The sequence below is a fragment of the Martes martes genome, assembly GCF_963455335.1.
Source record: "Martes martes genome assembly, chromosome: 4".
NCBI classification, from domain to species: domain Eukaryota; kingdom Metazoa; phylum Chordata; class Mammalia; order Carnivora; family Mustelidae; genus Martes; species Martes martes.
The window spans coordinates 89,807,720-89,830,145 of record NC_137891.1 but is presented as its reverse complement, the minus strand read 5'-3'; the positions used below and the strand labels follow the sequence as shown (position 1 = coordinate 89,830,145).

General features: G+C 42.0%; 1 protein-coding gene across 4 annotated transcripts in view; it reads left to right on the top strand.

Moving 5' to 3' along the window:
* Nucleotides 1-22,426, top strand: part of LOC308342466 (myomegalin-like) — a 177,126-nt gene that overhangs the window by 55,952 nt on the left and 98,748 nt on the right. For all 4 annotated transcript variants that reach the window (XM_080802904.1, XM_080802899.1, XM_080802902.1 and 1 more), the window contains 4 exons: nucleotides 13,330-13,406; nucleotides 16,549-16,672; nucleotides 16,865-17,040; nucleotides 21,239-21,356. In XM_080802904.1, the coding sequence (XP_080659030.1) occupies nucleotides 13,330-13,406; nucleotides 16,549-16,672; nucleotides 16,865-17,040; nucleotides 21,239-21,356 (495 nt within the window). The remainder of the gene's footprint in view (nucleotides 1-13,329; nucleotides 13,407-16,548; nucleotides 16,673-16,864; nucleotides 17,041-21,238; nucleotides 21,357-22,426) is intronic.

Here is a 22,426-nt window from a genome sequence, read left to right as displayed (position 1 = left end):
TGAGCAGTAAAGGCAAGACTTCACTGAGTTGTATGCTGAGAGTTTCACTAGGCTACAACCAAAATATTGGCCAGGCAAAGTTCTCATCTGAAGGCTTGACTAGGGAAGAATCAGCTTCTGAAGTCATGTGGGTTGTTGACAGAATTCATTTCCTTGTGGTGGTAGGATGGAGGCTACTGGCTTCTTGTTGGGTGTTAGCTAGAGGATGCCCACAGTTCCCTGAAGCCACCTCTGTTCCTTGCCATGTGAACTTGCCCCATATGGCCACTTATCTCATCAAGTCAGCAGGCTCTAGAGCGAGTCTGCTAGCAAAAAGGAGTCTCAAAACTTAACATAATCATAGGAGTGACATTCTGTCACCTTTGCCATGTTCTGTTGGTTAGAAGTAGGTTATGCAAGGGGCATCTGGGTGACTCAGTCTGCCTTCAGTTCAGGTCATGATCCCAGGGTCCTCGAATCAAGCTTCTCCCTCTCCCACTCCCCCTGCTTGTATTCCCTCTCTTGCTGTGCCTCTCTCTGTCAAATAAATAAATAAAATCTTAAAAAAAAAAAAGAAGAAGTAAGTTATGTGTCCTGCCAGTACTCAAGGGGGAGGGATTACACAAAGGTGTGAACACCGGGAGGCAAGGATCATGGGGAACCATGTGAGAGTCTGTCCAATCCTCCCACTTATTTTGCAGAAAGGAGATGGAAAGGGAAGTTAGTGGCCAACAGAGGAAGACTCATTACTGGGTTTTACCCTCACAATATGTATAGTCCTCGAGGCTGACCTGACACTGAAGGCATCCCAGACTGGTGGTCTCTGCTGAGCTCCGTGCTTACCCTTTGCACTTGGTTGTTTGCGTCGCCACTTGCTTTTTATCATTTCTGTTTCCCTTTGATCTTTTTGTTTAAATTGATTGTATTAAGTGTACATTTTGGTGAATTTGAACAAATGTTTATAACCATGCCACAACCAGCACACAATTGAGAGGTGAAACATTTCCATCACCCAAAAAAGTTGCTGCATGTCCCACTGGTGCCAATTCTCTCACACCATTGGCTCCAGGAAACCACTGATCTCCTTTCTGTCTGTAGCTTAGTTTTGCTATTCTAGAATTTCACATAAATGGAGTAATATGGTATAGATTCTGGTATTGAACCTCTTTGACTTACCACGATTTTGAGGTTTGTCCATCTTGTTATGTCAGTAGTTCATCCCTTTTTATTGCTGAATAATATAATAATATTCCATCATAGGAATACAATGTGATTTGTATTTCCATACACCTGTTGATGAGCATATGGGTTGTGTCCAGTGATTGGCTGTTGTGAATTAAGCTGCTGTGAATTTTCATGTCCAAGTTTTTGTTTTCTCTCTCCTGGGTAAATACCCAGTAGTGGAATTGTTAGGACGTATAATAATCATGTATTTCAACTTAGAGGATGCTGCCAAACTGTTTTCCAGAGTAGCTATGCCATAGGAAATGATTTTTTAAGCAATGACTTGAAGGAAATGAGGAAGTTGGCCAAACAGATAACAGGGGGAAGAACATTCCAGGCAGAGAAAGTGCAAGAAAACCATTGTGGCCAAACCAACGTGAGAAACAGTGGGAATGTTGGGAGGTGAGGCCTTAGAGGTAAAGGGGCTGGTGTAGATCAGAATCGCCCTTGTAGATAATTTTAGAGACTTCAGTTTTTACTCCACATGACAAGGGAAACCATTAAAGGGTTTTAAGCAGGGGAATGATCTGATGAATAATAGTCCTATCTGACTTTTGAAAAGATCGTTGTGGCTATGGTATTGAGAATAGTCTGTAGAAGGAAGGACAAGGGTACAGGCCAAGACAGTGACTAGGAAGCCATTGTAGTAGTTAACATAGGAGCCAGTGGTGATCAGACTAGGGTAATAGCAGTCAATGATGCCGGGATAAGCAGTGAGGGGAACACCAATGAAACTGCTGATGGATTGGCTGTGAAAGGAGCCAATGAGAGAAGGAAAGGAATAAAGGAAGACCCCAGGGCTTTTGGCTTAAGAAGATGGAAGGGTGGAGTTGTTATACTTGAGATAGGGAAGTCTATATACAGAATAGGTTTGAGACTGGAGAGTGGGAGTTAGTTTGGGGCATTTTGTGTTTGAGATATTTGTTGAACATTGCCAGTGACAATATCAAGTAAGCAGTTGAGTATGTAAGTCTGGAGTTCTGGAAAAGCATTGTGCTGGAGATACAAATATTGAAGGTATTGGCATATAGTTGGTATTTAAAGCCATGAGACTGGATGAGATCACCAAGGGAGTTTGACCTACCAAGGGGGAGGAGAAACGGACCGAAGGCTAAGCCCTGGGTCATGCTAACATTAACAGTTGGGGGAAAGGAGGGAGAATCAGCGAAGGAGAAAGGGATTGATACAACCAGTGAAGTAAGAGGAAAACCAAGAGAGTCTGGAGTTGTGGAGGTCAAATGAAGGAAGTGTGTAATGGAAGGGGAGGGGATCAACCTTTGAAATGCCAAATCATAGTCAAGTAATATGATGACTAAGAACTGACCTTTGGATTTAACAACACAAATGCCCTTCGTGATCTTAATTGGAGTCATTTTGGTGGACTGGTAGAGGCAAAAGCCTGATTGCAATAGTTTAACAACAACCAGGAGGAGGAGTTGAATCAGTGAGTATGACCCAGTATGTTGAGGACTTTTGTTGCAGAGAGCAAAGAAACAGGAAATTAACTAGTAGCAGAGTGGGGTCCGTAGAAGATTATTTTTTAAAAGATAGATGAATGATAGCACATTTATACAGCAACAGAATTTTCCAGTAGAAAGTGAAATATTAGTAGAGGAGAGAGGGGAGACTTTCTGGACATTATTATTTTTTAAAGATTTTATTTATTTATTTGTCAGAGAGTACAAGAAGGGGAGTGGCAGGCATGAAGAAGCAGGCTCCCTGCTGAGCAAGGAGTGCGATGTGGGACTCCATCCCAGGACTCTGGGATCATGACCTGAGCCGAAGGCAGCCACTTAACCAACTGAGCCACTCAGGTGTCTCTGGATTTTTTTTTTTTTTTTTTTTTTTTTTTGAGCAGTAGAGAGAATGAGACCTAGTGCATAGGTGGGAGGTTTGGCTTTAGACGGGAGCATGGACAGTTGATCTGTGGTCACAAGTAGAAAGACAGAGTGTGTCAGCACAGATGCTGGTGAGTGGATTGATGTGGCGGTAGGAGACTGTCAGTTTTCTTCCAGTTATTTCAGTAATCTTAATGAAGTCAGAAGCAAGCTTTAGTCTCACACTGTGTATTTGCAAACATATTCCTGGAGTGAGTCACTCCCCCTCATGTGGCTCATTCCTGCCGATACATCCTTGTTCACACCTGGAACACCTGTATCCTTTTTCTCTGCCTATCTGAACCCTACTCAGGTTTCAGAGTCCAACTCAGATTGCATCTGCTCAGGTGGGCCTTTTCTCATCACTACTGCCTGAAATCATCTTTCATTCTGCTCTACCCGTAATTACAGTTCAGATGCATTATATGGCACCCGTTATTTATTTATTTATTTTTAAAAAGATTTTATTTATTCATTTATTTGTCAGAGAGAGAGAGAGTACACACAAGCAGGCAGAGTGGCAGGCGGAGGCAACGAGAGAAGCAGGCTCCCCGCTGAGCAAGGAGCCCGATACGGGACTCGATCCCAGGACCGTGGGATCATGACCCAAGCTGAAGGCAGCAGCCCAACCAACTGAGCCACCCAGGTGTCCCGTAGCACCCATTATTTAATCTCTAGTTGGCAATCATCTTTCCATGATTGTATTTCTTATCTCCTTCTAGATTAGAAACACTCTGTGGGTTGGATTGATCTCAAACTTCCTCTGTAGCTCCAACATAATCTTCAACAGTGTTGAGCCCATCATGGAAACTTAGTAAGTTTGTTGATCAATTTCAAATGCCCAGAAGTTGCCAGTGAGGGCCATCTCATCTGCACAGAAAAGGTGGAAAGGGGACTTCCTTTGCTGCTTCCTCTACCTGAGAGATCCAGAAGCTGGTGTTCCAGGTGAACATCTTAGAACTGAGCAGTCTCTCCAAGGACTGGCAGAAGTAGAAATCCAATGAACCGAGAAAAGAATGTATAAGACAAGGAAATTCTTGACAGTGAGAATTGAGTGGGTTGTATTTCTATTTTGAACATCTTTTCATTTGCTAAATATATACTATTCTTCTGTGTGTAGGCACTGTGCTAATGTTGGTGAGAAGACAGAGGGGGTCCTCCTTCCTGACGTGTGCTGTTCACTGTGTGAACGTAGTTTGAGTAGTACTGTGATCTGCCTTTATTTTTTTTTAAGGTTTTATTTATTTATTTGAGAGAGAGAGATAGCGAGGGAGAGCACAAGTGGGGGGCAGAGGGGGAGAGGGGGGCACAGGAGTAAGGAGCAGAGGAAGAGGGGAAGGGTGAATCAGGCTCCCCACTGAGCAGAGAGCCCAACTCAGGGCTGGATTCCAGGACCCTGGGATAATGACCTGAGCCAAAGACCCTTGACTGACTGAGCCACCCAAGCGCCCCACGATCTGACTTTTGTTCCATCACCTGGTATCACCTCTTATCAACTCCCTAGATAGTTTTGCTTCACTTATAATTAGCTAGAGTCACTTGTATTACGTTGGTTGATGAATGCCATAAGCCCATGAAAAGCCTGAAAGGTGCTCTTATACCGCCGAGCTAACTGTGATGCAGGTCAGAGCATGTCTTCATGCAATGTACTTGAAACTAGTATGCCTTTTACCTAACATCTTATAGAGCAGCCCTGTCCAACAGAAATGTAAAAGGAGCCACAGATGTACTTTACAGTTTTCTAGTGGCCACATTACAACATAAAGTAAAAAGAAACACATGAAATGAATGTTAATAATACGTTTAAAATATTATTAACATGAAGTCAATATTTAAAAATTATCAAGACTTTATATATTCTTTAGTTTTGGTTAGTTTTTGCAACCCACTGTGCATTACGTCTTTGAAATCCTTACAGCATATCTCAGTTTGGACTAGTCACATCTTAAGGGGTCAGTAGCTCCATGTGGCTCGTGGTTGCTATCCTGGACCACACAGCTTGGAGTCTACAGTCCAAGGACTGTCCCTGGCCCCAAGCAGAGGTATTAATTCAGAAGAGTTGCCTGACCAGAGCGCCCGGCTTTAGGACACAGTGAAACTTTGGAGGAGTGACTCAGGTGTTTGAACTTTGATTCCAGTTTGTAATGCAACTTCAGGGTGAGAAATGGACTCTGTCCTGCACTTTGCAGAACACTACCGAGTGGCTTTGTCCTTTTTGGAGAATGCATTGAAGCAAGTGTCAATCCAGAATTGAGAGCTGAATTTGGACATGAATGTCAAATCATGTTAGATTAGATGCCACAGGTAACTTTAAAATATTTAGTAAGCCGTTGGTGTCCCGTGCGCCAGTGTAGCTATAGAAAAATTAATATAGATTTTATACTTTTAACTCCAGAGTAAATTTTTACTTACCCCAATTCTTTCTCTCTCTCTCTCTTTTTTTTTGTTAGTGAGATTTTATTTATTTATTTGACAGGGAGAGAGACAGGGAGAGAGGGACACAAGCAGTAGGCAGAGGGAGAGGAGAAGCAGGTTCTCCGCTGAGCAGTGATCCCGATGCGGAGCTCAGTCCCAGAGCGCTGGGATCATGACCTGAGCCAAAGGCAGACGCGTAATGACTGAGCCACCCAAGCAACCCTACTTATCCCAATTCTATACTTGGTGGCCAAAGAGAAGTCACAGAAAGCCCAGGATGATTCCCCTGAGCTCCATTCCTGAATAGCTGAGGGAAACAGATCATTCTGGGTAATCCTTTCAGCCCCTTCGGTGGGGCTGCATTCCTGTCTCTATAGAAGGTGTCCTGGGGATTGCAGGGGCTCTATCCTCAGCCCTGGCTCTCACAAGGAGGTCTGCACTTCGCTAAATTAAGCCCAGCCAAGCCTATTTGTGAACAGAGAGGCTCCAGCCAAAGTGAGAGAGATTCGTCCTGCTAAGGAATGTGCTGGGAGGGGGAGAGAATCACTGAGATCATTGGTATTTCTGTGTATGTTTTCTCACTTGCCAGCTCAGTTGGGCCACATCAACAGAGGGTTCTGGGACTCCACCAAGATTTTTAAAGGGTGGCTGAGAAGGGTTTAAGTTACAGATCAGTGTGAACACCAAGGCAGTGTATATATTGGGATCTCTGAGCTCAGAGTCTAAATAAAACAAGCCTAAGACACCTCTCCTATTTTCCCCCATATTTTAAAATAGACTTTGTCTTTTAGTGCAGTTTTAGGTGCAGAGCAAAAATGAGCAGAAGGTACAATGGTTTCTTATATACTCCCCCTCTTCCCTCCCCCACAGGCTCCTGCACCATCAAAATCCAAAGACACCTTTTTTTTTTTTTTTCCTTAAAGTAGGCTCCATGCCCAGTGTGAAGCCCAGTGCAGGGTTTGAACTCACAACCCTGAGATCAAGACCTGAGCTGAGATCAAAAGTTAAACACTTAACCGACTGAGTCACCCAGGTATCCTGACATCATCTCATTTTCATCTGTCTTTTCTTAGGTTCCTAAACTCAGGGTTGGCCAGAAAGAGTGCTCTCTCTTTTCTATGATTCATGCATCTTACTCCCTATGGGGAAACTAATGCTTATTGAACACCCACCATATGTTAAATATTTTCACTTACGTCTTTTCCTTTAATTTTTCAATATCCCTGAAAGTGCTGTTAGCAACGAAAACTTAGATTACGTGTTTTACCTCTAGAATGCAGAGGATGAACTATGTGAAACTGTAAAAAATGGCTGAATATTTGCACTTTCATATGATTCAACCTAATAAAATGTGAGAGAGTTTGTATTTGAACCCAGGTTAGACTTTCATTCTAAAGTCTAACCAGTAGTGTCTAAATGGGTGTCTCTTGATCGGACAGGGGCCTCCAAATGTGGGGCAACGATTGGGTGGAAGCCGGTGGCACAGACAATGAAAGAATTCACTTGAGGCAGAACAAAGGAGATAGTAGTTTATTGAATACACCACAAGGGAGCAGCGGACAGGACAGCAGAGGAGAGACTGTCCGCAGGGAGGCAGTGGGTGGTGGCTGATTTAAAGTGGGAAGGTGAGGAAGGATGGCCACGAATGGAATCTTCCCTTTTTTGGTAACTGTGCCTGGTTGTAAGTAACCCATTGGTCAGTGAGGGCCTCTGGCTGTGTTGAGGGGGGTTCCCTGAGGGGCCTGTCTGTATCCAGCCAGGGAGTCCCCATGGGTCCTTTCTACATTCCATCCCTTAAGCCTACAAGAGGCCTCTGCAGACACTGCATTGTACCCCATGCTGCCCTGAGTACCACCTTCCTTTATGTTCCCTCAGCAGCTCTGTGGTTTCTGATTTATAGGCTTCCTCCCTGAAAGATTAGAATGAGGGAGCTGAGAGGAAGGGCAACCCAAGGTGGGACATACCTGAGTTGAGTCTAGGAGTTATTTCTTTGGAGGTTAAAGCTGGAAGTTACAGGATTTGTCTATGTGCTGCCGTTTATACCTCCCACCCGCATGCATTTCCATTCAGCTACCTGATGCTAGGTCTCCTCAGTTTCTGTTTTGTTCTGTTTTGTTTTTTAAGATGTCACTGGGGCTCGAACTCACAACCCTGAGATCAAGCATGCATGCTCCACAGACTGAGCCAGCCCAGTGCTGTTAGGTCTCCTCTGCTTACCACACTCTATTATAATCGTCTGGTTAATGGCCCCTATAGGCAGCACATTCCCTGAGGACTGTGGTTGAGACTGCCTTGCTCTTTCTAGTACCTATTAGAGTACTAGAATTAGGTGAAAATACAAATCTCACAAGTCAGCTACCCTGTCTTCTTCCCAGTGAGCATCCTTTCTGTCTCTGTCTCTGTCTCTGTATGTGTGTCTCTCTCTCTTTCTCTCTCTCTCTCTCTCTCTCTCTCACACACACACACACACACACACACACACACGAACCCTGGCTGCATCTGTCCAAATACCTAGTCACCTGAGAACCCATCCATGGCCTCCATGTGGATTCAGTCTGTGTTTGTCTAACCAAGGTAAACTGGGCTAGGAAGGAAATGGTATAGTTTTCAGGCCTCTGCTAAGAACTGACAAGTGTAGGGCTTGAAAGAGTGACCTGAATAGAGGAGTTTTGTTATTTGAATGTGGATCCTTGTATTTTGCATTGTATAAGTCGAAACTTTTCCACTTGGTTTTTTCCATCTCTTTGGGGGACTGGACACTAAGGCAGTCTCTGGCAAAAGAGTGCCCTTGTCTTGTAGTCTTCTGTTACTGAAGTTGAAGACACTGCCGTATTGTCCTTTCCAGGACAATGAAGGACACTTGTCACATGTTGGGACAATGTATGTGTCTAATTTGGGGCTTCACTGTGCTAGTAGATGACAAGAGAAAGAATAAAATCTGTCCTTTACCCTAGGGTCTAAGAACTTTATGTTTTGCATTTGAACACATTCTGGCTAAGTGTCTCACATCAACTGAAATGAGCAATGGGGGTTGTATTATAATTCTTATGGGCAAGAGGGGAGGCTCTATTTAAATTAATTGTATAAAAACAGAAAATTTGGGGGATGACTAGTTCAGCGTCACACAGTTAATGACAGAACCAGATATTTAGACCTACTAGAGTTCTATTTTTGCTTTAAAACTGGGTGAATGGAAAGTAACTTCATCTACAAATAACTCACTTGGAAGCTACTCAAATGTGTTTCTAGGGATTTGTAGGGACCAGTCATTTGTCCCTTGGTCATGAAAATAGTCAATACTTCACCCTGTTTTATAGAGCTATGACTTTGCCCCAGTGGTATCAGAGAGGTCCGGAAAAGAAATTTACTCTCTATACAAAAGTATTTATGAACTACACTTTTACTTGAAAGTTACAATTCTAAAAAGAAAAAAATTTAAAATAAAACTCACCCGGGACGCCTGGGTGGCTCAGTTGGTTAAGCCGCTGCTTTCGGCTCAGGTCATGATCCTGGGGTCCTGGGATCGAGCCCCGCGTCGGGCTCCTTGCTCGTCAGGGAGCCTGCTTCTCTCGCTGCCTCTGCCTGCCTCTCTGCCTGCTTGTGTGTACTCTCTCTCTCTCTGGCAAATAAATAAAATCTTAAAAAAAAATAAATAAAACTCACCCACTTAGAGTTAGTTTTCACTTTGAATAATTACACATTATAAGAGGGTCTGCTCATAAGATCTGGAGACTCTTTCCTGCTAACCTATTTCTTCTTGAATCATTTTAGTTTACAGAATTGATTTAAAGTGAGATCTGGCCATATTTATTTTTGTCGCAAATAAGGACTCTTCTATGGAAGGCTGTGCTCCTCTCTGGCATATAACCTACTGTCTTGCAAAGATGTGATATCCATTTCCTTCACTCACTGATCCCAGTTCACATCTTGTGACACAGAGAACTTCTTGAGGTCAAGAACGGCAATGGGAAGAACTTTGGTTCCAGCAACCTTTAATCTCTAACACATACTTTGCTTGCTGGTTTTATCAATGACTGTATGTGGTCAAGCTTTTTTTTTTTCTTTCGTTTTAAGTGCCTGCTCTTACCCCAGCAGCAAATTATGAGAGATATAAAATAAGACATAGTCCCTGTTCTCAAGGTGCTTGAAGAGTAATCGAAACACACACACACACACACACACACACACACACACACTTGCATGAATATGAAGTTATGAGCAGTGGATCGATTTGTAGAGTTAAAGTGGAAGTCTTGGGGTGCCTGGGTGGCTCAGTTGGTTGGGCGACTGCCATCAGCTCAGGTCATGATCCTGGAATCCTAGGATCGAGTCCTAAATCGGGCTCCCAGCTCCATGGGGAGTCTGCTTCTCCCTCTGACCTCCCCTCTCATGCTCTCTCACTCTGTCTCTCTCTCCCCCTCTCAAGTAAATAAAATCTTTTTTTTTTTTAATTTTTTATTTTTTTTAAGTGGAAGCCTTGGAGAGGAGTTAGGTAATTAGTTACCACTGGTTGCTTTTAGCTCAGTTCTGTGTTGGACCCTGCAGTAAACACCAGGGTGGAAATCAGTTCAGGAGAATCCTGTATTTAACACTGATTGCTGTCAAGACTCTGATCACGCAGTTTTTCTGGAAACAATTTGTGACACAGAGAAAGTCTGATTAAACACAGTTGATCTACAAGCTCATCATTAGCCCAGTTCTCAAGCTCTAGGTACTAACGTTATAATGAAGGTTTATTGTATTCCCAGTCATTTAATTTTAGCTTCATCAGTGAAATTTTTCTTCACTTAGATGGGTGAATACTCCTCTGGGGACATGTAGAAAAAGAAGCTTTCTCCCCTCGCCAACCCAGCCGCGCCTTTCTTGAGTACAAAAATTTCCTCAGATATCGTAACCAAAAGCTGACAATACTTAGTGATTAGATAAGCAAGCAGATGGGGTTAATTTGGGATCCACTCCAGCTGTACTTAGAATTGGACAATTTACATATGAATATTTGCTAATGGAGAATGAATAAATGGGATAAATCACACAGAGATTTTTCTGCAGAAAGAGGTTACAGAAGGGTGAGACCATAATGCTGTCAGTTGGTTATGAACTCGCATTTCCATGTGGTAGATTTTGTTAACACCCGTGAAAGTACTTTGATCCCCTGGAATAATTGATATAAGATTCAGGCTCTCATCTTGTGGAGATGAAACTCTTTTATTATTATTATTTCTTAAAGACTTTATTTATTTGACACAGAGAGAGAGAGAGAGATACAGTGAGAGAGGGAGCACAAGCAGGGAGAGTGGGAGAGGGAGAAGCAGGATTCCCACCCAGCAGAGAGCCCAATGTGGGGCTCGATCCCAGGACCCTGGGATCATAACCTAAGTCAAAGGCAGCTTAATGACTGAGCCACCCAGGCGCCCCGAGATGAAACTATTTTAGCAGTTTGACCTGAACCTTATAAACTTTATTGTCTGTTTGATTCAGTGGACTCAATACCAAGGCCTGGAGAAGTAGTTCTATTTTTCATCTTTCCTCTTTGTTCTTTTCTTTCCCTGTTTTTCCTTTGTCTTTTCTACTTATCACAGGAGGATAAAGCTCATGGGAAGACTGTTCAGATTGCGTGTGTATTCATGTGCAGGTGTCTGGGATAGCCCAACTTTGGCCTAGTAATTTTCTTTCCTTTCCATGACATAATGTTAGTTTAACACAGGATTGGTTGAAAAGTTCAGCTGTCCCAGTCAAAGAGGGTGAATTTTTGTTTTTATGGTTAATAATAGCTAACATTTTCTGAATGCTTACTGCATGCCATGGATTGTGGAATGTACGTTTTGTGCATTATTTCATTTAATCTTCTTAACACCCTAGTAAGAGTTATGGTCCTCCTTGGATAGTTGAGGAGGTTGAGGTTTTTCTCACCTTCAGGGCCTGTGTTCTTGACCACTATACTTAACACTTAACTGCCTAATGTAGCACATTCCCTAATTCCATAATTTACCACATTCTACTAAATCAAGCAAAAATTGGCAGTGCTTCCTGGGGTGGTCTCTGGCTGAAATGCTGGAGCAAAAATGGAATGCTACATTCTTTTATTATTTTTATCTTAGAGGAAGTCTTCGAGTTTCAGTTTCCTTATCTTTAAAATGAGGGACCTGGAATCTTGCCAAATTAATTCAAGTGTTGACTTCATTTTCTTATCTAGGATTTGGAACAGAGAGAACCCACAGAATTTGCATCCTCCATTTTTTCCCCTTTTTTCTTTTTTTCTCTTTTAATTCCAGGGTAGTTAACATTCCATTTTTAATTTCTTCAGATTTAGATATTTTTCCTGGTGGGGCAGGGATCTCTTGACTGGCACCTGTTAGCCAGTGAACATAAGGTTGTTGAGCAGTCGTGTGCAAGGCAGAGTTCTAGGTGTATTATGTCCCTTATCCCATTGAATCTGCACAAAGCCCCCTGTGGAATAGACTTCATTATCTTCACTTTTTAGAGAAAAGCAACCGCACTATACCTGTGGGAAAACTGAGGTGCACGTGATGGAGTCCATGACATACACTGATGAAATGCTTCCTGCTTCATATTATGTATTCAGGGAAGGGACTAACTTTGTGTACACTCTCCTGTGTGTGTACTAGTGTGTACACTCTCTAGTGAGTACATTCTCTGTATATGCTGCTCTACGCCTTAATAAAGCAAAGCCCTGACTAGTATTTTTAGACTCCTCGTTAGGTTCCCTGACAAACCTGCTCCTCTTTTTCTGTTCCCTATTTTGGTTAATAGTATGCATTACCACCCACATGCTAGAAATCTCAGCGATGTCTTTGCTCCTCTCTCTCTCTCTCTCTCTCTCTCTCACACACACACACACACACACACACACACCCCGGCAAGCCCCACAGATTTCCCCTTGGAAATGCCTTTTAAGTCTTGTTCCCTCTACCTCTTTGACCCTAGACAGTCCCTGTCTCTATTCTGAGCAGTTGCTTCCTGACTCATTCACCTTTTTTACATCTACTGTAAACTCCTCCGTCAACACAGACCTGATCATGGCAATATTTTGCCTAAAGCTCCCTGATGAATTCTTGTTGTCTACTGACTACTATTCAGTTGTCTTACCATGGCTTTCACAAACTAGTTGTAAACATTTTCTGCACTGATTTCCCACTCTTCACCGTTCACCAGGCCTTTCAAGCTGTATTGGACATTCCGTGGACAACATTTCACCAAATCTCTGTTCATACTTTACTTCTCCTGGGATGTTATTTCCCTTTTGTGTTTGTCAAGTTGTAATTTGTTGCTGTTTCACCTCAACAAAAATGGTCTCCTTCATAGATTTACCATCAGACTCCCTTATCACCTTAAGCAATTGCAATTTTTGAAAATCCAATTTAACGGTAAGGGCAGTGTATTGTTTTCAAAAACGTTCGCAACATAATTTCTTTAAATAATTAAGTCCCCAGTTACATTGAAGTTATAATTCTATATATAGCAATTTGGCTTTCAGAAGCAGATTTACATGGGTAAGAAAAAATTATTTTAATATACACGCTATCCTCCGATGCTTCAGAGAACAAACAGACTTTGGTGGTGTTCTTCATCCAGGGGCAAGAATGAATGGCTTGGGAGAATAGATAAGTAGCTCCAGGAAAATCCCAAAGCTGCATAGTCCATTCATCCTTGACTGGGTTACTGATCCATCTGACTCTTGCTTATGTCATGGGTCGTGAAGAGGGCTGGGATAAAATGAGAAGCTGTAGACCAAGGCAAGACTCAAGTAGGAACCTGGTTCCAGCACAGAGGGTGTGAGACAGTCAATGACAATTAATATCTGTGTGCTTTTCAGAACATCGAGCTGAAGGTTGAAGTAGAGAGCCTGAAACGAGAACTCCAGGACAAGAAACAGCATCTAGATAAAACATGGTGAGTTGCAGTTTGAAGCAGTTGAACTCTTGGTTCTTTCAAGAGTCTGGTTTATTAATCTGAAAATAGTAGATTTGGAATCAAATTCCTTCATCTTAACTCTGATATGTGATTGTTGTGGCCAATTTAGAAACTCAGACAATGTGCTTTCTTTCCCTTTGGCTCTCCTTGTTACTAGATCTGACAGACCTTGAGGTAGATTGGGAATTTACCTGGTTTAAGATTATAAACTTCGTATTCAACAGCTGATAACATCAAGGGCTGACATAGATTTGGGGAAAAGTGGACACTCTCATACACTGCTGGTGAGAGTGAACTATGGCAACATTTTTGGTATGTAGCACTACCTACCAAAGGGAAAAAAACATATTACCTTTGACCAGATAATCTCTAAAATGATTCTATCCCTCAAAAATAAAAGCACGAAGAAAAATAAAATAAAAGTATGAGTATGAAAGAGTAAATGCAGAAGGATGTTTACTGCAAAAACATTTATATGGCAAAAAACTAGAAATAAGTCAAACAGAGAAAGTCAAGTATCATATGGTTTCACTTATTGGTGGAGCATAACAAATAATATAGAGGACAAGGGTAGATGGAGAGGAGAAGGGAGTTGAGGGAAATTGGAAGGGGAGGTGAACCATGAGAGACTATGGACTCTGAAAAACAACCTGAGGGTTTTGAAGGGGCGGGGTGGGAGGGTGGGGGAACCAGGTGGTGGGTATTGGGGAGGGCATGGATTGCATGGAGCACTGGGTGTGGTGAAAAAACAATGAATACTGTTACGCTGAAAATAAATAAAAAATTTAATTAAAAAAAAAAAAAACTAGAAATAGCTATCCATCACCCGGGCAATGGTTGAATACATTTTGATATAACCATACTGTGGAATATTTTGCAATCATTTAAAAGAATGAGTTAGCGCTATATTATTGTCTTGGTGGGAGGTTCCTGGTAGACTAATCAAGGCGGGGAAGAGCGCTGGGTGATATTTACGGTATAAGCCCCTTTGTGTAAATACAGTCTCCTCTGTGTCTACATGTGTTTGCTTGATTATGCTTAAAAACAAACAAACAAACAAAACTAACAAAAAACCTAGAGTTTTATATACCAAACTCTTAACATTACTTGTATCAGGGAAATGAGATTAAGAGTTTTTGTTGGGGAGAAGACTTGTTCTTTTTTTTCTTTATATACTTTTGTATTGATAAAATGGTTACTTTATAATTTATTGATTTTGTCATTAAAAACCCCTTAGTTTTCAATAACAAGTATTGTTAAAATTGCTATTAAAATAATTTTTAGATTCTATTCTGGGATCTGTATGCATTTAATCTCATCTGGCATTCCTTCTGTCTCTACAGTATTGCTTTTTTTTTTTTTTTAAGATTCTGTTTATTTATTTGACAGAGAGAGAGACAGCGAGAGAGGGAACACAAGCAGGGGGAGCAGGAGAGGGAGAGGCAGACTCCCGGCTGAGCAGGGAGCCTGATGCAGGGCTTGATCCCAGGACGCTGGGATCATGACCTGAGCTGAAGGCAGATGCTTAACAACTGAGCTACTGAGGTGCCCCTCTATAATATTTCTTGATATTTAGGATGACAGTCCAGCAAGATCAGAATACTCAAAATCAGACTCAATTGTACACATGATGCTAGTATTACTAAAGATTTACTAAGACATTAAACGAGCTAACAGACTTTAGGAAAACTTATGATTGAGAAATTAATTTTGAGATTTGTATAATGCTTTTAAACATGTTTTATGTCAGTTTAACTTCTAATTGGGTGGCATTACCCTATTTTTAGAAATGAGAAAACTAAGGTACATTAAAGTCTCAAATGAGTGGCAGAGCCCACATTTCTGGCATCAAATTCAACACCCTTGTGACTTTACAACAGCTGTAGTCTATTAAATCAGGCATTCCCTGCCGAGTTACTCTGAAAATGTGTAACTTCCATTCTCAAGATATTGTAGTTAGCTGTTGTCTGTTGCATTTATCAAGGAATATGAAGTCCAAGTTAAAGTTGATGATTCTTGAAGTCTGCCTTGTTTGCAGGTCTTGAGTTATTTTCTTGAGTTGTGTCCCTTGTACAACCAAGACCCTCTACTCCCACCCCCAATCTGTATAATGATGTGGGAACTCCAGAAAATAGAGCCTCTGAGATGGTACCGAGTAGTGTCCATTATCAACCAAAGAATCCCATAATTTGGGAAAGCCCCCTTTGGTCTTCATAGACACAGACTTGTGGGTCAAAACATTAAAGTACCACTGGGCTTGGTTAGAGCAGCTTTGATTTATCATGAACCTATGAAGGCATAATATTGTTCTCTGCTTTGAGAACAAGAAGATGGTCCATGGTTCTCAACAAATGGCTTAAAACAGGAATACAACCAAACCGGAATTAAGATCATTCAGCACCTGATATTGCCTCCAAATTGTTAATCCTCAAATATCCAAGGGCAGCTGTCGTTAGCTATAAATAAGCTGGTGACACCTTACCCGCTTCATGCTAGTGCCTGGACATTCATTCCTAAGGACATCAGAGAAGCAAAGCTGGGCCAGAACCCCGAGCCTCATAGATTAAATGTCTGTTCTCTGCATGGGACCATGGGGAAAATGGATAGGTAACCCAAATTCAGGACAGCCTGTGGGTTACTGGTTGTAAAAGAAGAGAGCGTTTCTGTGCCTGTCCAAATGGATATTCTGTCCCAGCACCCTAAATGGAAGGAACACTTTAAACTCAAAAAGCAAGAAAGACAGGGAATTAGCAAAGCACTCTGGGAGAACAGTCTAAATGGAAGAGACCAGGGACAGAGGAACATGGATGTTGAATTCTGAACCATTTGATGCCTGCCCAGCTCCCAAATGAAAGATTCTCCTCTTGAAGTGATAGCGATATGAAGACTCTAGGAAGTCAAGTATGTTCCGATTTACAAGCAACAAAAATATTAGAGTTCCTGAAAGATTACCTGAAAAGTTTGGAAAAAGCAGTTCCACAAGTAATTGCAGAGGGAAAAACACTCCTTTTTTTTTTTTTTTTTCTCATCAGCGTGACTCTGAATTGCTGAAACAACCTAAATGGGTCCATTTGGTAAATTATATGACTAGATCTGACTGGCGAATGCTCTATGGTTTCAGGGCTGATGTGGAGAATCTCAACAGCCATAATGAAGCTGAGCTCCGGCGCCAGTTTGAGGAGAGACAGCAGGAGACGGAGCATGTTCACGAGCTCCTGGAGAATAAGATTCAGCTGTTGCAGGAGGTGAGCAGGACTTTCAGAGATCCATGGCTCCGGACCCCTTTTCATCCATTTCCCGACTGCTCTGCCTCCCGGCATTCACCTCTTCTTTCCCTCCTTTCCTTCTCAGACTCATCCAAGTGTCCACAGTCTTGGGCTCCTAACCTGGGTGGGACTTCGCAGCCTCTGTAAAAAAGTTTTCATTCTTTTTTGCAGGAATCCAGGCTAGCAAAGAATGAGGCCGCGCGCATGGCAGCTCTGGTGGAAGCAGAGAAAGAGTGTAACCTGGAGCTCTCTGAGAAACTGAAGGGAGTCACCAAAGACAGGGATGAGGTACCAACTGACCGGGTTGATCCTCACCAATACACTGAGACCCTGGCCCAGCGGGACAAGTAAGTGCCTCTGGTGCTCTGTTTGTCACTTGTCTTTTGCTTGTTCTTGAGGTGACAAAAGCATATATCAGCTGTGCTGGTCCATTTTAAGGCCCTAGAGTAGACCTTCATAATTTCTAAGACTTCATGGCCACCACAACCAAGGATTTTCTTTTTAGTGTTGAGTCTTCCACAGTATCCATTAACAGAACTCACTTCTTAGCTGTCAGGTATTAGTAGAACAATGGTCAAATGGTGGCAAACAAGAGATATGGACTCACTTAGTTACGTTTATTGAGCACCTCCTACATGCCAGACACTGGCCTAAACACAAAGGTTATAGAGATGAAACACCCAGGTCTTTTCGGTAAAAAACATGTTATGTGATTTTAAGAAGTTCTCTGATAGGAGTAGCGTGGGATGCTCATGGAACATAGAGGATTCTCATCTGTTCCAGACTAAAAGAGTAAGGTGCCATTGAAAGTTTCCTGGGGGCAATGACATCTGAGCTGGGTTTTGAAGAATGAATAGGAGTTCAAAGAAATAGTGTAGGAAAGGGGTAGGAAAGGGAAAAACTCTGTGCTGATGAGAAATTACGCAAGGGAGGCAGAGGGAACGGCATGTTTCAAGACCAGCAAATAGTTCTACATAACTAGAGCAGAGGGTCTGGGAAAGACTAGTGGGAGTCTAGCTACACTGGGAATAAGGTCTGAATGTGCTGGCTTTGTATGCCATAAGGAAGTTGAGTTTTCTTCTAAAAGTAAGTGGGCAATCGTTGAGGTCACCTCTGTCTAGGTTAATGCAGCAACTTCCTAATTATTTCTCTACTTCCTGTCCTGCCACTCTCTATTTTATTATAATCTAACAATTCAGAAAAGTTCTGAAGTGGAAAATTCAACAGTATCAAACTGACACTTAATTTAGGCCCTTAGATACATGGTACTATGTGGCATAAAAAGCGTTCAGTAGTTTTTAACTGGATAGGTGAAAAACACACAGTGTACCTACAATGAGTAATGTGATCTTTTTGAGCCACAGATCTGACCACTGACATGGCAGAGTCATTTAAAATGCTCTCCAGAGGCGCCTGGGTGGCTGAGTCAGTTAAGTGTCCAACTCTTGGTTTTGGCCTAGGTCATGATCTCATGGGTCATGAGATCGAGCCCTATGTCAGGCTCTGTGCTCAGCGGGGAGTCCACTTGAAGATTCTGTCCCTCTGCCTTCTACCCCACTTACTTTCTCTCCCTCAAATAAATAGATCTTTAAAAAAATTAAAATAAAATGCTCTCCAACACCTTCAGGAGGTAAGATCCATTCTTCTTAGCATGGTTGTCAAAGCCTTTTATGATCTGACCCCTGATTTTTCCAGACTCATCCCCACCACGACCCCTTCACACTTCACTGGTACATGACTAGTAATAACAATGATGACTAAAGTTTGGTTCACTCTTACAGTACAACTGAGCTGAGCACTATAATGTTGTTTAATTCTCCTAAAAACCCTAGAGGTAGGGATTATTTATTATACTTTATAAATGAAGAAACTGGCATTGAGAAAGTTGTGTAACTTGGCCGCAAGCATTGTAGGCATCTAAATCCTGAATTCACACATCGCCTCCAGAAGCAAATGATGCTATGTCAGGTCTCCTGAATTTTGCTTATGCTCTTCCTTCTGTGGAAAGCATCTGCTGTGTTTTTCCTTCCTGGTGAACTCCTATTCATACTTCAAAACTCACACAGGCATCGCTTCTGTGAGTGCTTTTGTGACGGCAGAATTAAGTCTCTATATTTTTGCCTTGTTTTATGTACACAACCATTATTGTACAGTTCTCAGTGTGACATTATATTTGATTTCAGATTTTCCCTGCTAGATTCCCTGAAATTCTTGTCTCATGTCTGTATCCCAACAAACACTTGTTAAACAAACAAAACATGTGACTAATAAGTTAGGGAGTTCATATCAAATGGCCTTATCAACTTTGTACTGTAAAATAGGAGAATAGATCATCTATAGAGACTGAGGGTCAAAGGGATAAGTAAGGTTGGAGGCTTGAGAAAAAAGGGAATGTTCTAGCATAGAGACCATGGGGAATTTGATATGGAATCCACATTCATCATCACAATTACTCTTTTTTATTTACTTATTTATTGAGAGAGAGAGGCAGTGAGAGAGAGCATGAGAGGGGAGAAGTTCACAGAGAGAAGCAGACTCCCCATGGAGGTGGGAGCCTGATGAGGTACTCGATCCCAGGATTCTGGGATCATTACCTGAGCTGAAGGTAGTAGCTTAACTGAGCCACTCAGGTGGCCTATTTTTTTTTTTTTTCTTGAGAGAGAGAGAGAGCACAAGCAGGTGGGGGGGGGCAAGGAGGAGCAGAGGAAGAAGGAGAGAGGGAATCCCAAGCAGGCTCCACACCCAGTATGGACCCGGACTCAGGGCTTGATCTCACCCCCGAGATCACCCTTGATCTCACCCCTTGAGCCAAAATCAAGAGTCGGGTGCTTAGCTGACTGAGCCATCCAGGTGCCCCTCATCATCATAATTATTATATAGCTTGCATTTGCATGATATTTTTAAGTTTTTAAAGTTCTTTTAATATATATATATATATTTTAAAGATTTTATTTATTTATTTGACAGACAGAGATCACAAGTAGGCAGAGAGGCAGGCAGAGAGAGAGGAGAAAGCAGGCTCTCCACGGAGCAGAGCCCGATGCGGGGCTCGATCCCAGGATCCTGGGATCATGACCGGAGCCGAAGGCTGAGGCTTTAACCCACTGAGCCACCCAGGCGCCCCTTAAAGTTCTTTTAAAGTTCCTACACAAATCTTAGCTGACCCTCACAGCCTTAATTAATTTATAATTTATAAATTAATTTATAAATTTTAAATTTTAAATAAATTATAAAATTTAAATAAATTTATAATTTGTCTATGTGCTTCCTATTTGACTTTTGGGCACCCCTCACATTTCTCCCAACTATTTCCCTCCCAAGGTATTATCCCTGCCTTATACACCTACATAAGAATAATAACGACAATTGGAAATATTTCATTTAGTACCAGTGTGTTTTCCAAGGACAGGTATCTCTAGTATTCTAAGACTTAAGAGAAACAGCAGGATATACTTAGCACTTGCACATAGCAGATGAGGAATAGCTGTTGATTGGAAGCTATAGTTTGTATACTTCAGCATGCTGTGCATGGTCTGATAATCTAAATCCAAGTCTGAATTTCCAGCCTCTTCTCTAGCCCTCACCTCTCCCCTGCAGCCTTTGTTCCAGTGACTCTTCCTCCAAAGTATCTTGTATCTTTATGACTTCGTTCCTTGGTTCAAGCTCCTCCCTGTACTTGGAAAACAGTCCAGTTTTCCAAATCTTGTCTCCTGAAGTCCCACAGACTGTTTCAAGTTCAATGACTCACTCTTTCTTCCTACAGTTCCACAGCAGCGCTCAGTGTACTCTATATAAGGTGGGCGCCTGTGTCATGGTAGCACTCCTTACATTCTGTTCCTGTTATTTGTTTTTGTAGCTGTGTCTCCCCACTCCCCAAACCCCTGACATAACACACGTACACCAAAAGAATTTAAGTTTCGACAGGGCAGAGGGTTGTCTGCGTGGCTCAGTCGGTTGAGCATCTGACTCTTGATTTGGCTCAGGTTATGAGATCTCAGGATTGTGGGACTGACCCCTGCATCAGGCTCTGTGCTCAGCTGGGAGTCTGCTTGAGATTCTCTCTCTCTCTTTCTTTGCCCCTCCCTCCTGCTCTCTTTCTAAAATAATAAATAAATAAATCTTTTAAAAAGTTACTACAAAGCAGAGATTGTATGCTTTCCAACTTTATATTCCCAGGTATTGGGTAGGGTGTGTGAGTTTATATAATGGTTATCCAGAAATTATTTCTTGAATGGAACAATAACAACCAGAAACACAGCTTCTGGGCTCTTATTATAAGAGTTACATACCTATGATCTGTAGATCTATGGGTCAGCTTCAGGAGGTCTGTGAACCTAGTGAATATGTAAGCACAAGGTCATTTGTGTACATAGAGGGGGCTACAGCAGAGAATATGTGGCCTTCTGAGAAAAAGTATGAGTTCCGTGACCCACAAAGGTAAAAACTGACTGGACTCGATTATGCTGTCTTTGGAATGGGCTGAATAATAAAGGCAATAATAGTATCATGACTGTAAGTGTTGTTCTGACTTTTTCTTTGCTCCAGAAGAATTGAAGAACTGAATCAGAGCCTGGCTGCCCAGAAGCAGCTCATAGAACAGCTGTCTCAAGAGAAACAACAACTGCTCCATCTGTTGGAGGAGCCAACTAGCATGGATGTGCAGGTGAGGTGTGGGCAGAGCTTTTTGCCTCTGTGTTCATTATGTCTTGCTGTGTAAGAAATGACTACAGATTTAGTGGATTAACATGACATACATTCATCGTCCCACAGTTTCTGTGGGTCAGGGGTCGAGGCATGGCTTCGCTGGGTTCTCTTTGCCAGCGTCTCACAAATCTGAAATCAAGGTATGAGCAAACTGCTTTCTTATCAGGAGAGTCACTTAGGGAAGGATCATCTTCTAAGCCCCTCAGGTTGTTGGAAGAATTTATTTCTGGGTGGCTGTAGGGGTTGTGGCAGCTTGCTTCTTTACAGCCAGCAGCAGAGAGAGAGGGGGTTCCTTTGCTTCTCTACCTCTAGACAGTCTTCTAAGAGACTTACCTGATTGGGTCGGGCCCACAGTTATAACCCTTTTGGTTAACTGGAAATCAACTGAGTAGGGACCTCAACTGTATGTACAAGATCCATTCACTTTTGCCATGTAATGTAGCACACCTATGCAGCGATATTCCCTTATCTTTGCCATGTTCTATTCCTTAGAAACAAGTTGTCGGTCTCACCCACACTAAAGAAGTAGGGATTATGTGAAGATGTGGTGGCTACCAGGGGGTGGGAAGCGCTGGGGCCATTAGAATTTTGCCTACCACCCTGAGTGATTTATAATTGTACAAAATGTTTAATGTGGGTTCTTTCTCAGTTAATGTTGTTTTTATTTATTTATCATTTTAATTCCAGTATCATTAACCAACAGTATTATATTAGTTTCAAGTATGCATAATGCTGTTTTAATATTGAAGAATTCTTACTGTGGTATAAAAATTGTGCTAGTCTATATTGTTGCCCTTGGAAGTTACCTCAGAGGAAACTCCCCTCTTCCCTTCAACTTTTAATTTTCTAAAAAGGTATTTCCTAAAAGAACCCTAGAATATATCTTTGCCCAAGCAGCATAAACAATTACTGAGTATTCTTACAGGTCTTAGAGCAGTGAGGTTTAACTTCTTGGTTCACATCTGTAGAGCTGGGAGTCAGGATAAAAGGAACAGGGAGAAGAACTAGCCTAAAGCAGTGCTTCCTACC